General features: G+C 39.6%; 1 protein-coding gene across 1 annotated transcript in view; it reads right to left on the reverse strand.

The window, feature by feature from the left end:
- Positions 1-21820, reverse strand: part of NFATC3 (nuclear factor of activated T cells 3) — a 125597-nt gene that overhangs the window by 9471 nt on the left and 94306 nt on the right. Inside the window, 3 exon segments of the mRNA XM_080828223.1 lie at positions 744-780; positions 783-847; positions 19178-20185. Coding sequence (XP_080684349.1) covers positions 744-780; positions 783-847; positions 19178-20185 — 1110 coding nt within the window.

Below are 21820 nucleotides of genomic sequence, written 5' to 3' on the forward strand. Positions count from 1 at the left end.
TATTTATAATTTACATACACATATATACAACATAACTTGTATATTTACAATATATGATTTGTATATTTATAATCACATATGTTCTCGAGTGGCTTTCAGAGTCTTTGAAGAAAGGAACTGTGTGACAGCAGGGAGAGCTATGTTCCTGGTGAGTTGCTGAGGAAGAGAGGCCTGAGGTCCAGCCCTTCCCTCACACAGACTTCATTTCTATGGATTCTTTCCAAATGGAATCCCAGAAGAACTATCAGGAGTGTAAACACGGGCCCACAAGTCAGGCTCAAGGATAAATGATCCCAGTTGCCTGTGGCAAACAGATAAAATTTCCTGCTTTATTTCCGTTTCATATTGCCTCACAACAAAACATGACCAGAAATCAGTAGGCTTATACACCTGATTTGGTAACCAGGTTTACTCAGCACCCAACACATAGAATCCTTTTTTTCGCCCCCCGCCAAGCCATAGAATTCTTATAGATGGGCTTCTCTGCTTTGATTTAATAAATTTAAATACTTGCTTTCTATTCAAACTCAGATTAAATTTCTAAACACTAGTGTAAGAACCTTAGTGTGGTTAGATTTAAAAAGCAGAGTCTTGTAGTCAAAGCGTAGCTCCAAAGATAATGAGTGAACCTATCAAGATTGCCCGTGTATACCCCATCCTCTGTAGCACATGCAAATCCAGCCACTGCATGCAAATACCAGATTTGGGCATAAAAACAATGACACATTTCAATCAACACTCACCCTCTAGATTCTCCAGAAAGGAGCTGGACATGAGAGCTCACTGTGGTTAGGCCATTTCTCTGCTGAACCTGATGGCTGGTGTTCCAAGTCAGACATAAACTGGTCTGTGTCAAAGAAGACAACATCACTACTGAATGGAACAAACCAGAGAGTAACTTAATCTACTACATGCCCAGCCTGTTTTTTCTATAATCAAGAGGAATTTAATCATCCTTTATTGTCAATCACTACATAAAATGGCTCCCCACATTTTATTAAATAATATGAATACTGGAGTCCAGAGAGTTTAGGTAATGGCTAACTTATTTCCTAAAATTAAAAGGGTAAAAAACTTCAAAAGTGACAATGTTGGTTTCAGCAATTTTATTTTTATTTACTTATCTTTTTAAAGTAAACTCTACCCCCAACATGGGGCTTGAACTCATGACCCCAAGATCCAGAGTCACATGCTCTACCGACTGAGCCAGCCAGGCACCCTGATGTCAGCAATTTTATATGACAGATTTAGTTTTAAGCAAAATAGTTTTTAGGTTGGGTCTATTAGTAGTTCCCAAATATTTGTCTATGGTGATATAAGAATTATTTGGGTACTTAATAAAAATAGAAACTCCTGGGTTCTACTTCAAACCACAGAATCAAAATGCCTAAAGGATAGGAGCTCAGAACTATATGCAGAGGTAAATTTGAGGGTTGTGGAGGAGTATTTTTTAAATTAAGGGCCACATTTATTAGCAGGTTATAAAGTCAATTCAGCAAATTGAAAACAGCATATTTTTAAAAATAAATACAACAAAATAAAAGATAGGCTGCATTTTCTTTAAAAAAGGTTAAGAATTGGCCTCTGAGACTTTCATGTTAGTTGTATATATATTTTTGTTATGTACTAGGTCATGCTATAAAACTTACTTTGTATGAAGCTATAAAAAATGTTTGAAAGTCCCTGTATTCAAGAGTTACTACTGGTCAGTTTTGTGATAATGGCTGACATGTTCAGAGTTCTAGTTAGAGAGCCCAAACAAAACGATGCAGAGCCTCCTCCTTTGGCCTATAAGGAATTACTTTTAGCCATTGCTTATTCAACCTCAAACAAAAGGACCTAACCTTTAGATTCCAGAAAAATGCTTATTTTTATCTTAGCACAGAAGAATCTGTATATAGTCTCTGTGAACAATAATTAATGCCCTTGTCTTAGGCTGATAAAGGAGGTAAAACAAAGGAGGAGCCACTCTGTGCAAAATGCAGCCTCAATTAAGGGGTCAAAACAAAACAAAACACTAAAGCCAGAAATCCTTTGTGCTTACAGGCAAAAATTTTCTGCCTTAAGCTTCTTTATTACTAAATTTGAGATCACTCACCAAGTTCTCAAAGAGGATTTAAGGACTATAGTGTATGAAGTATTTTAGAGTCTGCATATACATAGTCAAAAGTCTCCTTTCTGTGGATGCCCAATCTGCATAATAGAATCTTCTAAAACAATGAGGGTATAACCTGTGTGATTCTAGATACATCAGCACATAAATAAGAAGAAAGAAGCAAAGGAACAAAGCTAAGAGGCCAGCAGACCCTAGTGACTTTTTTTTTTTTTTTTAAGATTTATTTATTTATTTGACAGACAGAGATCACAAGTAGGCAGACAGGCAGGCAGAAAGAGAGAGGAGGAAGCAGGCTCCCTGCTGAGCAGAGAGCCCAATGCGAGGGCTCAATCCTGGGATCCTGGGACCCTGGGACCATGACTTGAGCCAAAGGCAGAGGCTTTAACCCACTGAGCCACCCAGGCGCCCCAACCCTAGTGATTTAATAAGTTGATTTATGCAATGATAATTTCATATTGTGATTATGAAAATGTGCAGTCCTCAAGACATCTTTCTAGTTCCTTGAAACACTGTTGATGACTTCACAAAATACCTGATTCATTTCTTCCTATCAAAAAAACTGTGACAAAACACTTGAAGAAGAATTAACACCAATCCTTTCTTTCTTTAAGATTTATTTATTTGAGAGAGAGAAAGCATATACGTGTGGGGTTGGGGAGGGGCAGAGGGAGAGAGAGAATTTGAAGCTGATTCCCCTCGCAGCCCCATACAGGGCCTATCACAACCCTGAGATCAAGATTAAGTGGTGAGATTGAGTCAGAAACTTAACTGACTGAGCCACCTAAGCACCCCAATGCCAATCTTTTTTTTTTTTTTAAAGATTTTATTTATTTATTTTACAGACAGAGATCACAAGTAGGCAGAGAGGCAGGCAGAGAGAGGGAGCGGGGGAAGCAGGCTCCCCGCCGAGGAGAGAGCCCGATGTAGGGCTTGATCCCAAGACCCTGAGATCATGACCTGAGCTGAAGGCAAAGCCTTAACCCACTGAGCCATCCAGGCGCCCCATTCCTTTCTTAAACTCTTCCAAAACATTGAAGAGGGAATATTTCTTAACTCATTCTAAGGCCAGATACCAAAGCCAGACAAAGACACTACAAGAAAAGAAAACTATAAAATATCCCCTGTGAATACAGATGCAAACATCTTAAACAAACACTAGCAAACTGAATTCTGCAGTATACTAAAAGTATATATCATGGCCAAGTGAGATTTATTCCCAGAATGCAAAGATAGCTCAGCATATGAAAAGCAATGAATGTAATTTACTACACATTATTAGGATGAAGGATAAAACACTACACAATCATCTTAATTGATGCAGAAGAAGCATGTGACAAAATTCAATTCACTTTCATAAACACCCAATAAACTACGAATAGAAGGAAATTTCCTTAACATGATAAAGACCATATATGAAAAACCCACATCATACTCAATGGTGAAAGACTGAAAGCTTTCCCTTAGGAACATGACAAGGATGTCTACTCTTGCCACTTCAATTCAACATGGTCCTGGAGTTATTTTTTTTTTAAGATTTTATTTCTTTATTTAATAGAGAGATACACAGTGAGAGAAGGAACAAGCAGGGGGAGTAGAAGAGGGAGAAGCAGGCTTCCTGCCGAGCAGGGAGCTGGATGCAGGGCTCGATCCCAGGACCCTGAGATCACGACCTGAGCTGAAGGCAGATGGCTAATGACTGAGCCACCCAGGTGCCCCTGGTCCTGGAATTCTCAGCTAGAGCAATTAGGCTAAAGAGATAAAAGCCATCCAAATTGTAAAGGAAGAGGTAAAATTATCTCTGTTCATAAATGATCTTATACATAAAAAACTTGAAAGAACTGATACACAAAAAATATTAGCACTAATAAATTAAGTTATAGTTATAAGATATCAACACACAGTGATGCCTAGGTGGCTGGGTCGGTTGAGGGTCCGACTCTTGGTTTCTGGTCCTGTTGTGATCTCAGGGTCATTGGATCAAGCCTGGCGTCAAGTTCTGTGCTCAGCGTGAAGTGTGTTCTCCCTCTCTCTGCTCCTCCCTGGCTCATGTTCCCTCTCTCTCCAATAAATAAAACTAAAAAAAAAAAAAAAAAAAAAAAAAAAAAAAAAAAATCAACACAGAATTAGTTGTACTCTTTTTTAAAAAAGGATTTATATATTTGAGAGAGAGTGCAAGAGAATAAGGGGGAGGGGCAAAGGGAGAGGGAGAGACAATCCCACACACACTCTGTGATAAGCACAGAACAGATGCGGGGCTCAATCCCATGACCATGAGATAACCAACTGAGCTGAAACCAAAAGTCCCATGCCTAATTATGCACTATCAAGGTGCCCCCAGTTGTATTCTATATACTTTCAGTGAACAACCCAAGAAGGAAATTTAAAAATCAATGTCATTTACAATAATATCAAAAAGAATAAAATATTTAGGAAAGAGCCAAGGAAGCATAAGATCTATACACTGAAAACTAAACACTGTTTAAAGAAATTAAGGTTTCTAAATAAATGGAAAACATTCCATGTTCATGGATTGGGAGACAATATTGTTAACATAATAACACTATCCAAAGCAACACAGAGATTCAATGCAATTCCCAACAAAATACCAACGGCATTTTAACTGAAATAGAAAAACCAATCCTGAAATGCATATGGAATCTCAAAGGACCATCAAAAGCCAAAACAGTTTTGAAAACAAGAACAAAGATAGAAGAGTCACATTTCCTGACTTCAAAACTTACTATAAAGCCACAGTAATCAAAACAGTGTGATACTGGCATAAGGACAGATACAAAGACCACGGGAACAGAACAGAGCCCAGAAACAAATCCTCACAATATACGGTCAATTCACTTTCAAACAAGGGTTCTAAGACCATTAAATGGGGGGAAAGGCAGTCTTTTCAACAAACACTACAGGGAAAAGTGGATATCCACATGAAAAAGAAGGGAAGCCGGACTCCTATTTCACACCATATACAAAGTTAACTTAAAATGGATCAGACATTTAAACAAAAGAAGTAAAACTTTTTTAAAAGATTTTATTTATTTGACAGAGAGCGAGTGAGCACAAGTAGGCAGAGCAGGAGGCAGAGGGAGAGGAGAAGCAGGCTCCCTAATGAGCGGAGAGGCCATGTGGGGCTTGATCCCAGGACACTGGGATTATAACCTGAGCCAAAGGCAGACCCTTAACTGAGTGAGCCACCCAGGTGCCCCCAAAAGAGCTAAAATTATAAAACTTTTTTTTTTTTTAAGATTTTATTTGTCAGAGATAGAGAGCGAGAGTAAGCGCACACAAGCAGGGAGATGGGCAGAGGGAAAAGCAGGCTCCCCGCCAAGCAAGAAGCCCGATGTGGCACAGAATCCCAGAACCCTGGGATCATGACCTGAGCTGAAGGCAGAAGCTTAACTGATTGAGCCATCCAGGCATCCTTATAATTCTTTTTTTTTTTTTAAGATTTTATTTATTTATTTGACAGAGAGATCACAAGTAGGCAGAGGCAGGCAAAGAGAGGAGAGGGAAGCAGGCTTCCCGCTGAGCAGAGAGCCTGATGTGGGGCTTGATCCCAGGACCCTGAGATCATGACCTGAGCTGAAGGCAGAGGCTTAACACACTGAGCCACCCAGGCGCCCCATCCCTATAATTCTAAGAAGAAGAAAACACAGGGCAAATCTTCATGACCTTGGATTAGGCAATGATTTAAATATAACACTAAAAGCACAGGCAATAAAAGAAAACACAGATAAATAGGACCTTATCAAAATTAAACCATCAAAGGACACTATCAAGAGAGTGAAGAGAGAACACAAAGAATGGGAGAAAATATTTATAAATAATATATCTGATAAGAGCTTAATATTCAAAATATATAAAGAACTCCTATAACTCAACAACAAAAACAATGAAAAAAATGGCTAAAGACTTGACCAGACATTATTCTTTTTTTCTTTTTTTATAAAGATTTTATTTATTCATTTGACAAACAGAGATCACAAGTAGGCAGAGAGGCAGGCAGAGAGAGATGAGGAAGCAGACTCCCCGCTGAGAAGAAAGCCGGATGGGAAGAAAGCCCGATGCAGATGCGGGGCTCAATCCCAGGACCCTGGGACCATGACCTGAGCCGAAGACAGAGGCTTTAACCCACTGAGCCACCCAAGCGCCCCTTGACTAGACATTTTTCAAGAGAAGAAACAGAAATGACCAATAAGCTCAGGAAAAGGTGCCCAACATCATTAGTTATTAGGGAAATGCAGATCAAAGCCACAATGAGATACCACCTCATATCCTTTCAGTATGGCCATTATTACTTTAAAATGGAAAATAACAAGTGTTGACAAGGAAGTAGAGAAATTAGAACCCTCATGTACTGGGGGTTTTTTAAGATTTTATTTTATTTATTTATTTTTTTAAAGATTTTATTTTTTTATTTGACAGAAATCACAAGTAGGCAGAGAGGCAGGTGGGGGGGGGGGAGCAGGCTCCATGCTGAGCAGAGAGCCTGATGCAGGGCTCAATCCCAGGACCCTGAGATTATGACCTGAGTGGAAGGCAGAGGCTTTAACCCACCGACCCACCCAGGCGCCCCTTAAGATTTTATTTATTGGGGCACCTGGTTGGCTCAGTTGGTTGAGTGTCTGACTCTCTTAATTTCACCTCAGGTCATGATCTTACGGGTTACGGGATCGAGCCCCACGTTGGGTTCCTTGTTCAGTGAGGAATATGCTTGAAAGAGTTTCTCCCTCTACCCCCTCTCCCCACCACTCACACACACACTCTCTCAAAATAAATAAATAAAACTCTAAATAAATAAATAAATCTTAAAAAAAAAAAAAAAGAAGGATTTTATTTTAACAGAGAGCATGAGCAGGATGGAGAGACCAAGGCAGAAGAAGCAGGCTCCCTGCTGAGTGGGAAGCCCCATATAGGGCTCCATCCTAGGACTCAGGGATCATGACCTGAGTCAAAGGCAGATGCTTAACCGAATGAACCACCTAGGTGCCTCAGAACCTTCATACATTGTAAATGTAAAATGGTATAGCCACCGTGAGAAAAATGCCAATTTGGCAGTTACTCAAAAAGTTGAACAATGTCCATATAACCCAACAATTTCACTCTAGGATACCTAACAGAAGTGAAAATTCAGATTCCTATACACCAATGTTCATAGCATTATTCACAACAGCCAAAAGGTAGAAACAAATAAGTGTCTTTCACCAGATGAAGGGGAAAAACAAAATGTGACTATATATACAATGTAATATTATTCATCCATAAAAAGGAAAGAAATTGGATACTCCATTACAGGACATGACTGAACCTCTAATATATTAAGTGAAATAAGCCAGACATAAAAGGACACAACTAGGTAGACATCTGAAAAAAGTAATATTGGATCAATTCCTCATACATTCCACCAAAATAAATTCCTGATCATTAAAGATTTAAAAAATCATGGAAGCTATGGGAAACAAAACAAATGATTCAGAAGTTATATAAATGTAGCGGTGCCTGGATAGCTTGGTTAGTTACGCATCCAACTGTTGGTTTTGGCTCAGGTCAGTGATCTTGGGATCGGATTGGGCCTCCTGTCAGGATCTGTGCTCAGTGGGGAGTCTGCTTGGGATTCTCTCCCTCCCCCTGCCCTGCTCATGTGTCTGCTCTCTCTCTCTCTCTAATAAATTAATAAATCTTAAAAAAAAGTTATATAAATGTAAAAAAAATTCTTCATGGGAAGAATTCATGTTACATTGGGAAAGATTTTGTTAACTCATAGCTCAATGAGCTTAGGAACTTAACACATAAAGGGCTTCTACATTCTATAAATCAGTAAGACAAGGATCAATAATCTAATAGAAAAGTAAGTACCAACAGAGATGTAAATACCAACAGAGATGACAAATTTGTGACAAAGATTTTCTCTTCAGCATGTAAAAAGGTACAGTAGCTTAACTCCTAAGTGAAATGTAAACTAAAATTATACTTAGAAGCTGTTTTCCACTTAACCCACTGGCAAATAAGATGTCTGACAGCAGAATGTGTTGGTGAAGGAGTAAGAGAAACAGATACCTTCTCAAAATGCCAGTGGCAATGTAAATTGGTACAATTTTTACGAAAGACATCTGACAATCTTTCTCAAAACTGTCTAGCAATCTCACGTCTAGGCATTTATCATATACACATACACAGGTATCTATAAAAAGATAGGAAATTACATTTATAAACAGTTTTTTATTGTACTTATTAAAGGTACAGCTATATTATGGAATATTCTATTAAAAATATCTTCCAATTAAGTTTTTGTTACAGTACTGAAAATTTCCAAGACTGAATATATGCGAAAAGCAAAATGCATAACATTAGTAAAAATAAGGAAAAAATGTATACAATTGCTTATAAATGCATAAAATACCCTTGAAGTGACAGCCAAGAACCTGGTAATTCCAACTGTCCATACAGAGGACAATTAATGTACATAGGAGGGAAAAATTTCTGTGTATGTACTGTATTATAACCTTTGGCATTTTTAACATATGAATGTATGACTTTTTCAAATACAAACGTTCATTTTTATTTTTATTTTTTTAAAATATTTTATTTATTTATTTGACAGAGAGAGATCACAAGTAGGCAGAGAGGCAGGCAGGAAGCAGGCTCCCTGCTGAACAGAGATGCAGCGCTCGATCCCAGGACCCTGAGATCATGACCTGAGCTGAAGGCAGAGGCTTTAACCCACTGAGCCACCCAGGCATCCCTAATTTTTTTTTTTAAGAATTTATTTATCTGACACAGAGAGACAGCTAGAGAGGGAACACAAGTAGGGGAAGCAAGAGAAGGAGAAGCAGGATCCCCACTGAGCAGAGAGCCCGATGTAGGGCTCCATCCCAGGACCCTGGGATCATACCTGAGCTGAAAGCAGATGTTTAACAACTGAGCCACCCAGGCACCCCAAAAACCAATGTTTATATCTTTAGAAACACAAATGCAGTCAAATTTTAAAATTCTCATTCTACATAAAACCACTTACAGATGCTTAAATATACAATATGATAATAAGGGACTTAATTTGTTCTAATTCTTGCATATGTAAAGCTAGAATGTCTGTCCCATCACTCTCAACCATACCCTATCTTCCACCAGAACTTAAGAGTTTGATACTTTTCTTCCTGCACAGATAAGACAGGTTAATGGTAGGTAATGTTAAAAAACAACAACAACAACAAAAAAAGTCAGACATCTTCAAGCAGAAAAGAATTACTTGAGTATATTCAACCTACGTTTTATCAAAAGCTAAGATCCATGGCTAGAGGTAACCTTGTCACACAAAGCCAGACAATTACCAATTACCACCAAACCATAAAAGCTGAACTGGTGAGCTGAAAATTTATTTCTCACTTAAAGTATTTTTGACTTTGTGAATGATCCTTCTCCAAAGGAACTCAAAAACAAGATACAAATTTTTAAAATTGAGTACAGCTTTAGACACTGGCTTTGTACCTTAGACATGACAGACACAAGGAAGTTACTACGTTTATTGTGTTTACAAAGGTGAGATTACATAAAGTAATCAATTATAGCTATTTCAGAAACCACTAAACGTTTGAGACAATCTAAATTTCAGGCAGACTTAGATTCAAATGCCAGTCCCAGTGTTTATGGCCATGTAACACTGGGAAAGTAGTTAAGCGTTCTGAGCCACTTCTCTAAAAAATAAAACTAGTAATTTATTTTTCACAGATTGTTGGGAAGAACTAATGAGCTACTGTTACACTAGCAAAATGGCTAGCACTGAGCGCAAAACATGTTTTATTATCAAGAATAAGAACCACAATTCATTCATTATTTTTTTTAAAGATTTTATTTAGGGGTACCTGCGTGGCTCAGTGGGTTAAGCCTCTGCCTTTGGCTCAGGTCATGATCTCAGGGTCTTGGGATCGGGCTCTCTGCTCAGCAGGGAGCCTGCTTCCTCCTCTCTCTCCTCCTGCCTCTCTGCCTGTCTCTCTGTCAAATAAATAAATCTCTCTCTCTGTCAAATAAATAAATAAAATCTTTTTAAAAATAAATAAATAAATAAAAGATTTTATTTATTTGAGAGAGAGAGTGATGACAGCATGAGAGGGGAGAAGGTCAGAGAGAGAAACAGACTTTCCACAGAGCTGGGAGCTGGATGTGGGACTCGATTCTGGGACTCTGGGATCATGACCTGAGCCAAAGGCAATTGTTTAACCAACTGAGGCACACAGGTGCCCTTCATTAATTAATTAAAATATTTTATTTAGTTATTTGACAGAAAGATAGCAAGAGCAGGAACACAAGCAGGGGGAGTGGGAGAAGGAGAAGCAGGTTTCCTGCGGAGCAGGGAGCCCAATGTGGGGTTCGATCCCAGGACCTTAGGATCATGACCTGAGCCGAAGGCAGACGTTTAATGACGAGCCAGCGAGACACCCCTATTAGTTTTTTTTTTTTTTTTAAAGATTTTTATTTACTTATTTGACAGAGAGAGATCACAAGTAGGCAGAGAGGCAGGCAGAGAGAGGGGAGGAAGCAGGCTCCCTGCTGAGCAGAGAGCCCAATGCGGGGCTCGATCCCAGGACCCTGGGATCATGACCTGAGCCGAAGGCAGAGGCTTTAACCCACTGAGCCACCCAGGCGCCCCCCCCCCATTAGTTATTTTTAAATATACTTCTTGAAGTTAACTTTTGAAGACTTTTTTTTACTTTTTTTTTTTTTTTAAGATTTATTTATATCACAGAGAGAGACACAGCGAGAGAGGGAACACAAGCAGGGGGAGTGGGAGAGGGAGAAGCAGGCTTCCTGCTAAGCTGGGAGCCCGATGTGGGACTCAATGTGGGACATGATCCCAGTGGGATCATGACCTGAGCCGAGGGCAGATGCTTAACCACTGAGCCACCCAGGCACCCTCTTTTGAAGACTTCTGATATGCTGATATATATGTTAGTTAGTGATAGCCTCTCTTGGATTTTTCTTAGTTTAGGTACAAATTTCAGTGTCAAGTTCATTCAAAGAAAAATTTTTGTTGAAATGGAGTAGAATTAATTTGTGTCTGTGGAGGTACATAGATACATTTAAATAAGAAATTAAAAATTCTTTCAAATGCTTACAGTTGCTTCACTGTCTCTGAAAATTAAATGTTCTTATCCTATACCCAAGAGTCCCTATGTCTAAGATCCTGAATCCCCGTCATGGTCCATTCCGCATAAGCCACTATCCAAAGCTTACATGGGCATTATTTACGGGAATTTCCTGCCTCTGGAGTTATTCTCATAAATATGCTGATGCTGGACACTACACGCATGCTTCCCAGAAGAGGATTCATGAGGTACCCAAAGTCCCAGTTAAAGGACAAAGTTCAATACCATCTACCTCCCTCCACCTCACTGCCCCAAAGTCATTAAGTATTTTATTTGTGACCCCTCTCACCACTGACTACATACATGGCTTTATTGTTTTGTTTAAATATAATAAATACCAATGAAACTAATATCCAACAGGTAGAATACAACACTGACAATACTTACCTCTGCTCCTCCACACCAGCCTCCTACTTTCCCCATCCTAAATCTTTTGTTTATCCCTCCCTTGCTACTTCAAAGCAGGCCCTTCTGCTTGTTACTTATATGCAGAACTGCAGCATCTGAGGTCATGTCTAAAGTCCCTGTTTACAGTCGTATTAGCAACTGCCCTACATTCAGGATCAGCATGTCACTGCACAGAGCCTGCAAGCAGGCGTGTCAGTTTTCACCAGAGCAGCAGGTCAGGCTATATTTAACGTGTACCCTTTTCTCTGCTGAAAGGCTGCAGCTGCAGCTCTGTTAGTTTGGGAACAAAAGAGGACAAGAGGGAATTGAAGGATTCTAATGGAAAGCTGTAACTGGATTCAGTTCAGTCACAAATTAAATGGGCTTGGATTTAAAGGTCAAAGGCAATCTAGTTTAACAATACTATAATCTTAATTAAAATGCTTAAAACACAGCTGTGACAAGTCTATATTTCTGTACTGGTTAAACGTGTATTGTTTGGTCCAAAGACTGAGACATACACACTATAATGCACTGCAATGTTTAGGAAAAGTTACAGCTCCAGGAATACGAATACAAGTACAAACTCACTGATAATTTTATAGATGTAGAGAGCATACTTTTCAAGCAGGCACAGTGGTACAAAGAAAAAAAGAAGTAGCAAAAGATTTTTGAAAAATGCCCTAAATTGGATAAAAAAGTAGTATCACAGCCTTCCAAGAGGCCTTTCTTTTTTTTCTTTTTCAAATAGAGAGCAAGAGAGAGACCATGAGCATGAGTGGTGTGGAGGGGCAGAGGGAGAAGCAGACTCCCCACTGAGCGGGGAGCCGGATGCAGGGCTCAATCCCAGGATTCTGAGCTGAAGGCATATCCTTAATCGACTGAGCCACCAAGGCACCCCCCCAAGACACTTCTTGAAAGAAAACATCACTTGGTAAAAATCAGTATTCTGTTGTTACTTTTTTTCAAGATTTTATTTATTTATTTGACACAGAGAGAGATCACAAGTAGACAGAGAAAGGGGGAAGCAGGCTCCCCGCTGAGCAGAGAGCCCAATGCAGGGCTCGATCCCAGGACCCTGGGATCATGACCTAAGCCAAAGACAGAGGCTTAACCCACTGAGCCACCCAGGCGCCCTTGCTGTTGTTATTTCCCTAAAGAATATGCCTTGGGTAGGGAGTCATATGACGCTGAAATAGACTCTACTGAGCTTGCAAGGTTAACATGAGGGGCCAAAATCACCTCAATGAAACTGAACAAGGATACTTATAAAGTTTAGTGTTGGGTTCCAAAAACAACATAGGCAAAACCTAAGGGGTAGGGAGTGGGGAGAGAAAGGATGTGATATAGCAGTACTTATGACTCACTAAATCAACAGTAAGATGGAGCTAAGAAAATCCCCTGACTTCAGACTGTATTGATAAATAAGGCCTTCTGAACAAGGAAGAGAACAGTTCTAAATCCCTCAGAGCTGGCTACAGGTGCTCCTTTCTATATACTGCACTACAAAAAGGAACTACAACACTAGGGTCAAGCAGAGGTTGGTAAGGGTGAGGGACAGGTGAGGTTGCTGGGGTGTTTTTAAGATCAGGAAAGAGATCAAGATTTCACAAATGTGTAGGGCTATTACAAGAAGGATTAGATTTGTTCTCCATGATTCCAGAGGCATCAGAGCCCACATAAAGTAAGGGCAGCTAGAACTCAAAAGGCCCTGAGATGTTCCAAAGAAGGCAAAGAGAAAGGTACAGAGGAATACAGTATCATTAAGAATACCAGGTATGAACTCCAGTGTGAAAGAGGATGGACTAGAGAGCCTTTAAAACTTCTTTATACTGAGAATCTGGAACTAAGGCCTGGGTGCCTCAGTCAGTTAACCATTTGCCTTCGGCTCAGGTCCTGATCCCAGGGTCCTGGGCTCGAGTCCCACATCGGGCTGCTTGCTCAACAAGGAGCCTGCTTCTCCCTCTGCCTGCTGGTCCCCCTGTTTGTGCTCTCTCTGACAAATAAATAAAATTGAAAACAAAACAAAACAAACTTCTTTATAGTGAGTTTTTATTTGTTTTTGTTTTTTTTTTAAAAGATTTTATTTATTTGACAGACAGAGATCACAAGTAGGCAGAGACGCAGGCAGATAAAGAGGAGGAAGCAGGCTCCCTGCTGAGCAGAGAGCCCGATGTGGGGCTCGATCCCAGGACTATGGGATCATGACCTGAGCTGAAGGCAGAGGCTTTAACCCACCGAGCCACTCAGGTGCCCCTCGCCCCTTTTTTTTTTTGTGAGAGAGTGACAACAGGGGACATGGGGATGAAGGGAAGCAGATTCCTCACTGAGCGGGAAGCCCAACATGGGATCTGACCTCACAACCCTGAGATCAGGACCTGAGCGAAATCAAGAGTCAGACACTTAAACCGACTGAGCCACCGAGGTGCCCTTGGGAATCTACAATCTTAAGTTTGCCCCGGCCCCTCTCACAAACTGAAGCTCGACAGAGAAAATGGCAGTTTCTTTCAATATTCTACTGCTGTACATCTGCAGTCTCATTCACAGACCAATGAGAAACATGATTACAGACACTGGAAAAATACCTGAAGTACTGAATTAGGAGCCAGGAGACTTGGTTTCAGTCTTTATATTCTATTAACTGTGTGTTACCCTGGACCAAAATCATAGGCTCTGTAAAACCCAGATTCTTCACCTATAAAATGAGGGAGCTGTATTAGAGGTGTTTGTAGGTCTGTAAGTTTTCAATTTCTGAGCTGAGGCACACTAGTATCATCTCTATTAAATGTCTCTAAATTTATAATAAAAAATTAAGGTGTTAAATGTCCACATTTCTAAAAATAAGTCAAGTAATAACTGAATGATTCCTGACTCCCTCTATTTAAAAATTACAAAATAAAAAGGATATTTTATCTTTAATCTTTTAAAATCTTTAATGTGATTTTCATTTATTTTTATTTTTAAATTTACTTTTATTTTATTATTATTTTTTTAAGAGGGCAGAGAGTGAGAGAGGAAAAAACTCAACTGTAGGAAAGGGAGAGAGACAGAGAGAACCTTAAGCAGGCTCTATGCCCAGTGTGATGCCTGATACAGGCTTGATCTTAGAACCCTGAGATTATGACTTAAGCCGAAATCAAGAGTTGGACACTTAACTGACTGAGCCACTCAGGCACTCTAAAACAGAAATATGGTTAACAGAAGTTCTTAGGATTAGGTGGTAAGTATATTTAACTAGTATAACACAAATTAAAAAAAAATTATTTGTGTCTTCTAATTGTGGAATGGAAATTACTTTGTACTTAATATTTAACACTATAATATAGGGGTGCCTGGGTGGCTCAGTCTTAAAGCATCTGCCTTGGGCTCAGGTCATGCTCCCAGGGTCCTGGGATGGAGCCCAGCATCAGGCTCCCTGCTCAGCAGGAAGCCTGCTTCTCCCTCTCCCCCTCCCCCTGCTTGTGTTCCCTCTCTCGCTGTGTCTCTCTCTGTCAAATAAATAAATAAAATCTTAAAAAAAAAACAACTTAACACAATATAGAAAAGTTAATATAAAACCTGAGGTTAAACTAACTGCAAAGTTCGCCTTAAGTACTTCTAATCCTTTTTGGCATGTCTTATGGCTTCCTTTTATTTTTATTTTTAAAGATTATTTATTTATTTATTTATTTGAGAGAGAGAGAGAGAGAAAGAGACCATGAGGGGTGTGAGGAGCAGAAGAGGGAGAAGCAGATTCCCTGCTGAGCTGGAAGCCCAACACAGGGCTGGATCCCAGGACCCTGAGATCATAACCTGAACTGAAGGCAGATACTTAACCAACTGAGCCACATAGGTGCCCCTATGGCTTCCTTTTAAAGCTAACCAGAAAGGGGACATTCAAGTGCTATGGAGTTCCAGGCCTATGAGAGATGTTATTGTTTTTTAATAAATTTGTATAAAAACTTTGCAAAATTGTAGGACTAAGTACCTAGAATTTTACCTTCAAAGGCAAATCAAAATAACATTATCAATGAGTCAGCTGGCAAATATCAAACTTCTAATGATCCAAGGTGCCCAGGCGTGCATTTTAGTCCCTCCCCCTTTAAATACTGCTAGCAGCACCGACCTTCTATCAGGTCTTATGACAGGTGGCAAAGAGAGAATTCAATAGAGACTTCATCTTTTGTAGGGCTACAATCTGGGAACTTTTCTTGATTGTGTGGCCTATATAATGAATGGAGCAAAAATGAAAATTTTTTTATACTTCCCCTCCTAGGCCTCATCTTTCCAGATTCCTTGTTTTGGCAACGTATTTTAACATATTCAAAGGGTAAAATAAACTTTTCACAAAACCTTTCTAGAAGTTCCAATTTGTTGGCCCCAAAATATCACTCAAACTCTGATAAACTAGAAAAATCAAGTTCCATTACCTTTGGTCCCTTTTTAGAAGAAAAAAGTCCTCATATGGAAAAAAAATGAGCTGGAATACACTGAGATGTGTCCAATAAATCTCATGTCTTCAGTTCTATCACAAACACGTGGCAGGTTATCACTCAAGGTCTTACCCCTTGTCTCAGGATTCAAATTCTAAATATAAATCTTAAAAGCACTATGAATAGTCTAAAACTGCCAAAAGAATGAATAGGTAACATTTAAAAATTTATGTCTATTTGAAAAAGCCTTAACTTATTTCAAATCTGTTTTGCATCAAAGCAGAAGTCTTTCTAGCTGGTGTTCATCATTATTGAGTAGGCAGTGACACTTAATGCCAGCTATGCATAAAGAGAAGAGTAAGACACTTAATATCAGAGCCCTCAAGGTACTCCCAACACAACTGTGACAGATTAGATACAGCTGTGAACATGTGTTCATGCAATGAAGTGCAGCACACATGTTCCTTTAGGAATTAAAAAAACAAAACAAAACAAAAAAAAAAAACCTTTTTTGGGGGGTTTTAAAGGGATGCCCTTTAGCACAGAGTTCTAACCACTATGGCCAGCTGCTGTTAGGAGGCAACTATAATGCTGCAAGAAAAAAGATTAGACTGAAAAAATGTTATTCCAGTCTCAGCCTGCTACTTATCAGTTGTGTCACCTTCAGAAAGCCCAATTTGCTACATGATCACTGTCTCAGAGACAGAGGATTAATAAGGATTAAAAGAAATAATGAATAGGAAAATACTACGCAAATTGTAGGTGTTGTTTCAGTTTACACATATACAGTTGAATCTTGAATAACATGGATTCTGCAGCACCTGGCTGACTCAGTTCGCTGAGCATCTGACTCCTGGTTTTGGTTTAGGTCATGATCTCATGGGTCATGGGATCGAGCCCTGAATCGGGCTCCACACTCAGTGGGGAGTCTGCCTAAAAGAGTCTCTCCCTCTGCCAGAGGCACACTCTCTAATAAATAAATCTTAAAATAACAACAATAACAAAAACTTGGGTTTCAGTCGCAAGAATCCATTTATATGGAGATTTTTTTTTTACATTTTCTCTTCTTTATGATTTTATTTTTATTATTTTTTAAAGATTTTATGTATTTATTTGTCAGAGACTGAGAAAGAGAGAAAGAGAAAGAGAGAACAAGGAGGGGGAGCAGCAGGCAGAGGGAGAAGCAGGCTCCTAGCTGAGTAAGGAGCTGATGTGGGACCCGATCCCAGGGTTCTGAGCTGAAGGCAGACGCTTATTCACCTGTGCCACCCAGGTGTCCCGATTTTCTTTATTTTTTTAAAAGATTTTTATTTATTTGAGAGAGAGAGAGAGAGAGAGAACGAGCAGGGGGAGGGGCAGAGGAAGAGAAAGAAGCAGACTCCCCGCTGAGTGGGGAGTCCAACTCAAGGCTCCATCCCAGGACCCTGAGATCATGACCGGAGTCAAAGGTAGACGCTTAACCGACTAAGCCACCCAGGCACCCCTTCCTTATGATCTTCTTAATATCGTTTTCTTTGCTTTAGTTTACTTTACTCTAAGAATATAGTATAAAATACCTATAACATACAAAATAGTATGTTAACTGATTGGTTATGTTATCACTGAGGCTTCCAATCAACAGCAGACTATCAGTAATTAAGTTGCTGGGGAGTTGACAGTTATAAACGGATTCTTTGACTGAGAGAGGGTGGGTGTCCCTAGTCCCCAAGGTGTTCAAGGGCCAACTGTATCTTCTGTTTACACACAAATGACTTGGCACATCCCCTTATGGCTCTGAAAGCCATCTTTTACTATGCCATTTGCCCTCCATCCAGTGATGCTTTCCCAGACACAGCTCCATTTCTGCTTATGTTGTCTGATTTGCCCTCTGATACTCATTTACTGAAAACATATACTCATCCTCTAAGACTTGGCTCTCAAATATCATCTCCTCAAGGAAGCTTTGGTGAATCCTTTTTTTTTTTTTTTTCTTTTAAGTAAGCTCTAGGTCCAACATGAAGCTCAAACACATGACCCTGAGATCAGGAATCCCATGCTCTACTGACTAAGCCAGCCAGTTGCCCCACTGCTGAATTCTTCTTATGGAATCTCTCTGATTATCTCCTAATGTGCTTCTTTTAGACCTTGATTGTAAGTAACTCAGACCCACTGCAGATCAGTCAGTCATGTACCGATCTGGTGAAAGCCCTGGGAGTGGGAATGCCACATTTTATTTACCTTCCTTTTTCTTTATGCTTGGCATTTGGGATTTAATACTAGCTTTGCAACTAAGTAGTAAATTCAGCTGCTCCAGATGTGTAAGATGGCTAGCTTAAAATTATTTTCTATACAGAAAATACAGAATCTTCAGAATTTTCATATTGAACTGTTACCAGCAGCTTTCACTAAATTCCTATTTAGAAAAAAATTCACTACCATATAAACAATAAAGCCAAGAATAAAGTCTAAAATTATTTCCTAAAAATGCTATGTTGGGGAATTTTCAACTATTGAAATAACTAGTATTCCAAAGTATGTTCTCTAATTTAAAAGCAGAGGTCTATTTGTCAACTTGCTACATTCATATAAACAGCTCTTTATCCTGGTGCCAACAGGTCTTGTACCATCACCACTATCTGACTCAGCAAGCTGGGTGGAGAGGGGGCACCACCGCTCTTTACTTGTGTGAGTCTCCTCAAGGACAGGAACTCCATTCAAACACATTCCTAGTATTTCTGGCATCTAACTGTGTGCCTTCCAAATAGATGCCATTCAGCAATATTTACTGAATTCCATTCTCCAGACACTGAGACCTCACTATACTATCAGAAAGAAGAGATGCCCAATAAATCTCATCTCCTTAGTTCCATCACAAATGGGTAATGGGCTATCATTCAAGTCTCACCCTTTGCAACAGATATTAGTGGTAAAGTAGATTTTAAAGCATAGATTTTCACATCTATTCTCAAAGTCATAGATTAACATGTTTCTAGTGACAACAAATATTACAAAAAAATTTAAAAACCCAACCACATGCCATATGCCAATAAGCAATCCCTGATGATTTTTTAATGACTATCAGAGAAGGAAGTTCCCAGATTTTCACTGCTTCAAGAATATAAAGATGAACTTACCATCATCTAAAGTGATGTCCTGCAGACCAATTGTTGAAAAGTTAGGTTCTTGCTCTTCAGGTTCAGGCTTAATGTTCACAGTTGCTTCATCAGGTGGAAATGAAGCTGGATCACACAAATTGTGACAGATTAAGGATGAAGGTGCAGAAAGACCTCCCTGGCCTGTACTTTGTGCTTGAGTTGAGTGCTGTCCAGAATGCATTCTGGTGGCTAGAGACGGTGATGAGGCAGTTCCTGAGCTAGGAGATTGGTAAGGCATAGGCTGTAGCTGAGGAGATGGTGGCCCAGAAAGTGGTGAACTAGCCAGGGGATGCGAGGCTCCTGGGGAAGCAGTTGTAGCAGACCCTGAATGTGAAGGACCATACGTAATGGGTTGTAACTGAGGGGAAGGCTGGCCTGTGACCTGGTCAGCCCCTGGAGAAGAAAGAGATCTTTGTCCTGTGTTTGAACAATGGAATCCCACTGACTGCAGGTGAGGCAGGGTCTGCACCGAATGAGCTGTGTGGGCTAAGAGATGTCCTGCTGGGCCTGAATTTGAAGAATGAAAAGGTATGGATGACGGCGGCTGACAGCCAAGATTTATTAAACTAGGAAGAGGTGCATCTTGTGGAAACAAAACCGGATCATATTCTTGACTAGAGGCAGCATTAACTGGAAGACAAGTTGGTCCGTTGTACACAACATTAGTTTGCATAGGCTGATAGGAAGACCCCAAAGGAGGTGTTGATGTGACTTGAAAAGGCTGGTGCATGACAGAAGAAGGTATCATATGCTGTTCTTTACCAGAACTTTCATCCCTACACTGCAACTGTGGCAGATGAGATGAAGTTACCATGGATGCATATGTTTGTTGAATGGGACAAACCAAGCTTCTCTGTGTTGACAGTACACTGTCACGTGGGTGTCCTGTGTCTGAGGAAGGCCTCTGGGTCTGGGCAGGATGAGGCACAGACAATGCTGGAACTGAAGACAAGTCAACCTCTTCTTTGTGTTCTTGCTTCATCAAAACTAAAAAGAAAATGGTTAGAGCAAATATTATTACATAATATACGTGGTGATCATAAAGGGCCTTCATTCCAGGCTACATAACTTAGTAGGCACCCAAGCCAGGGGTTAAAAATACAAATGCCTTCAGAGAAGGCAAATAATATAAAATATGTGAAGTCAGCAAGCATAAGACAACAGGGAGTGGTTCTTGCTCTAAAAGTTTCAAGTTAAAAAAAACAACAACACTGCACAGAACTCTATGAAGTGCTGCGGAAAGATCTCAAATACATTCCTATGTACCAAAAACTTGAGTCCCAGAACAATGTGTATATATCACAATTCTTGTAAAATATCGTGTGTGTATATAGACATATGTGTATGTTTTTGCTTACATAGGTATGGATATCTCCAGAAAGATGTCATGAAACTGATACTACTGTGTTTACTGCTGGGAATGGAAACTAGGTGACTAGGGGTAAGAGCAAGAACCAGATTTACTTTTTACTATGTAAGCTTCTGTGTCTTTTGAGTGTTTTCAACCAGGTATATACATTATCTATTCAAAAATAAATGATTTTTTAAAACCTCCCCAAAGCTCTAAGGCCTAATAAAAAGCTTTAAATTTGACAGGTGCCTGGTGGCTCAGTCTGTTAAGCAGCTTCCCTCTGCTCGGGTCATGATCTCAGGGTCCTGAGATTGAGCTCTGCATGGGGCTTCCTGCCAGCGGGGAGCCTGCTTTGCCTTCTCCCTGTGCTGCTCCCTTGATTGTGCTCACTTGCTTATGCTCTTTCTCAAAGAAATAAATAAAATCTTTTTAAAAAGCCTTGAATTTGAGATCTCTGATCTGATATCTGCTGGTCACCTGGTTTTGCATTTTGCATCAAACACTACGGATCTAATCTAATATTCATAGAGCTTCTAGTTTACAATGATCTAGTTTACAAAGATCCTCAACCATCATCAGATACATATTATAAGAGGAATAATGAGGGATCAAAAAAGTATTGGAATGCACAAAAAACCTGTTGGAGACAATAAACAAATTCAACATGTAGAAATAAATTACATTTCTATAAACTAGCAATAAATAATCTGGAAAGGAAATTAAGAAAATGATTTCATAAGTCAATCAGAGAAAGATAATTATCATATGATTTCACTCATACATGGAATTTAAGAAACAAAACAGACATCATATAAACAGAGGATTATAGGGGAAGAGAGGAAAAAATAAAACAAGATGAAAGCAGAGAGGGAAACAAACCATAAGAGGCTCTTAATCATAGGAAACAAACTGAGGGTTGCTGGAGAGGAGGTGGGTGCGGGTATGGGGTAACTGGGTGATGGACATTAAGGAGGGCACGTGATATAATAAGCACTGGTATTACATAAGACTGATGAATCACTGACCTCTTCCTCAGAAACCAATACTACATTATATGTTAATTAGTTGAATTTTTTCCAAAGATTTTATTTATTTGTCAGAGAGAGAGAGCACAAGCAGGAAGAGCTGCAGGCAGAGGGAGAAGCAGGCTCCCCATTGAGCAAGGAGACCCTGGGATCATGACCCAAGCAGAAGGCAGATGCTTAACTGACTAAGCCACCCAGGAGTCCCAAATTAATTGAATTTAAATAAAAAATAAACGAGTCTGCCAA

Source organism: Martes martes (genome assembly GCF_963455335.1).
Source record: "Martes martes genome assembly, chromosome: 17".
Lineage (NCBI taxonomy): Eukaryota > Metazoa > Chordata > Mammalia > Carnivora > Mustelidae > Martes > Martes martes.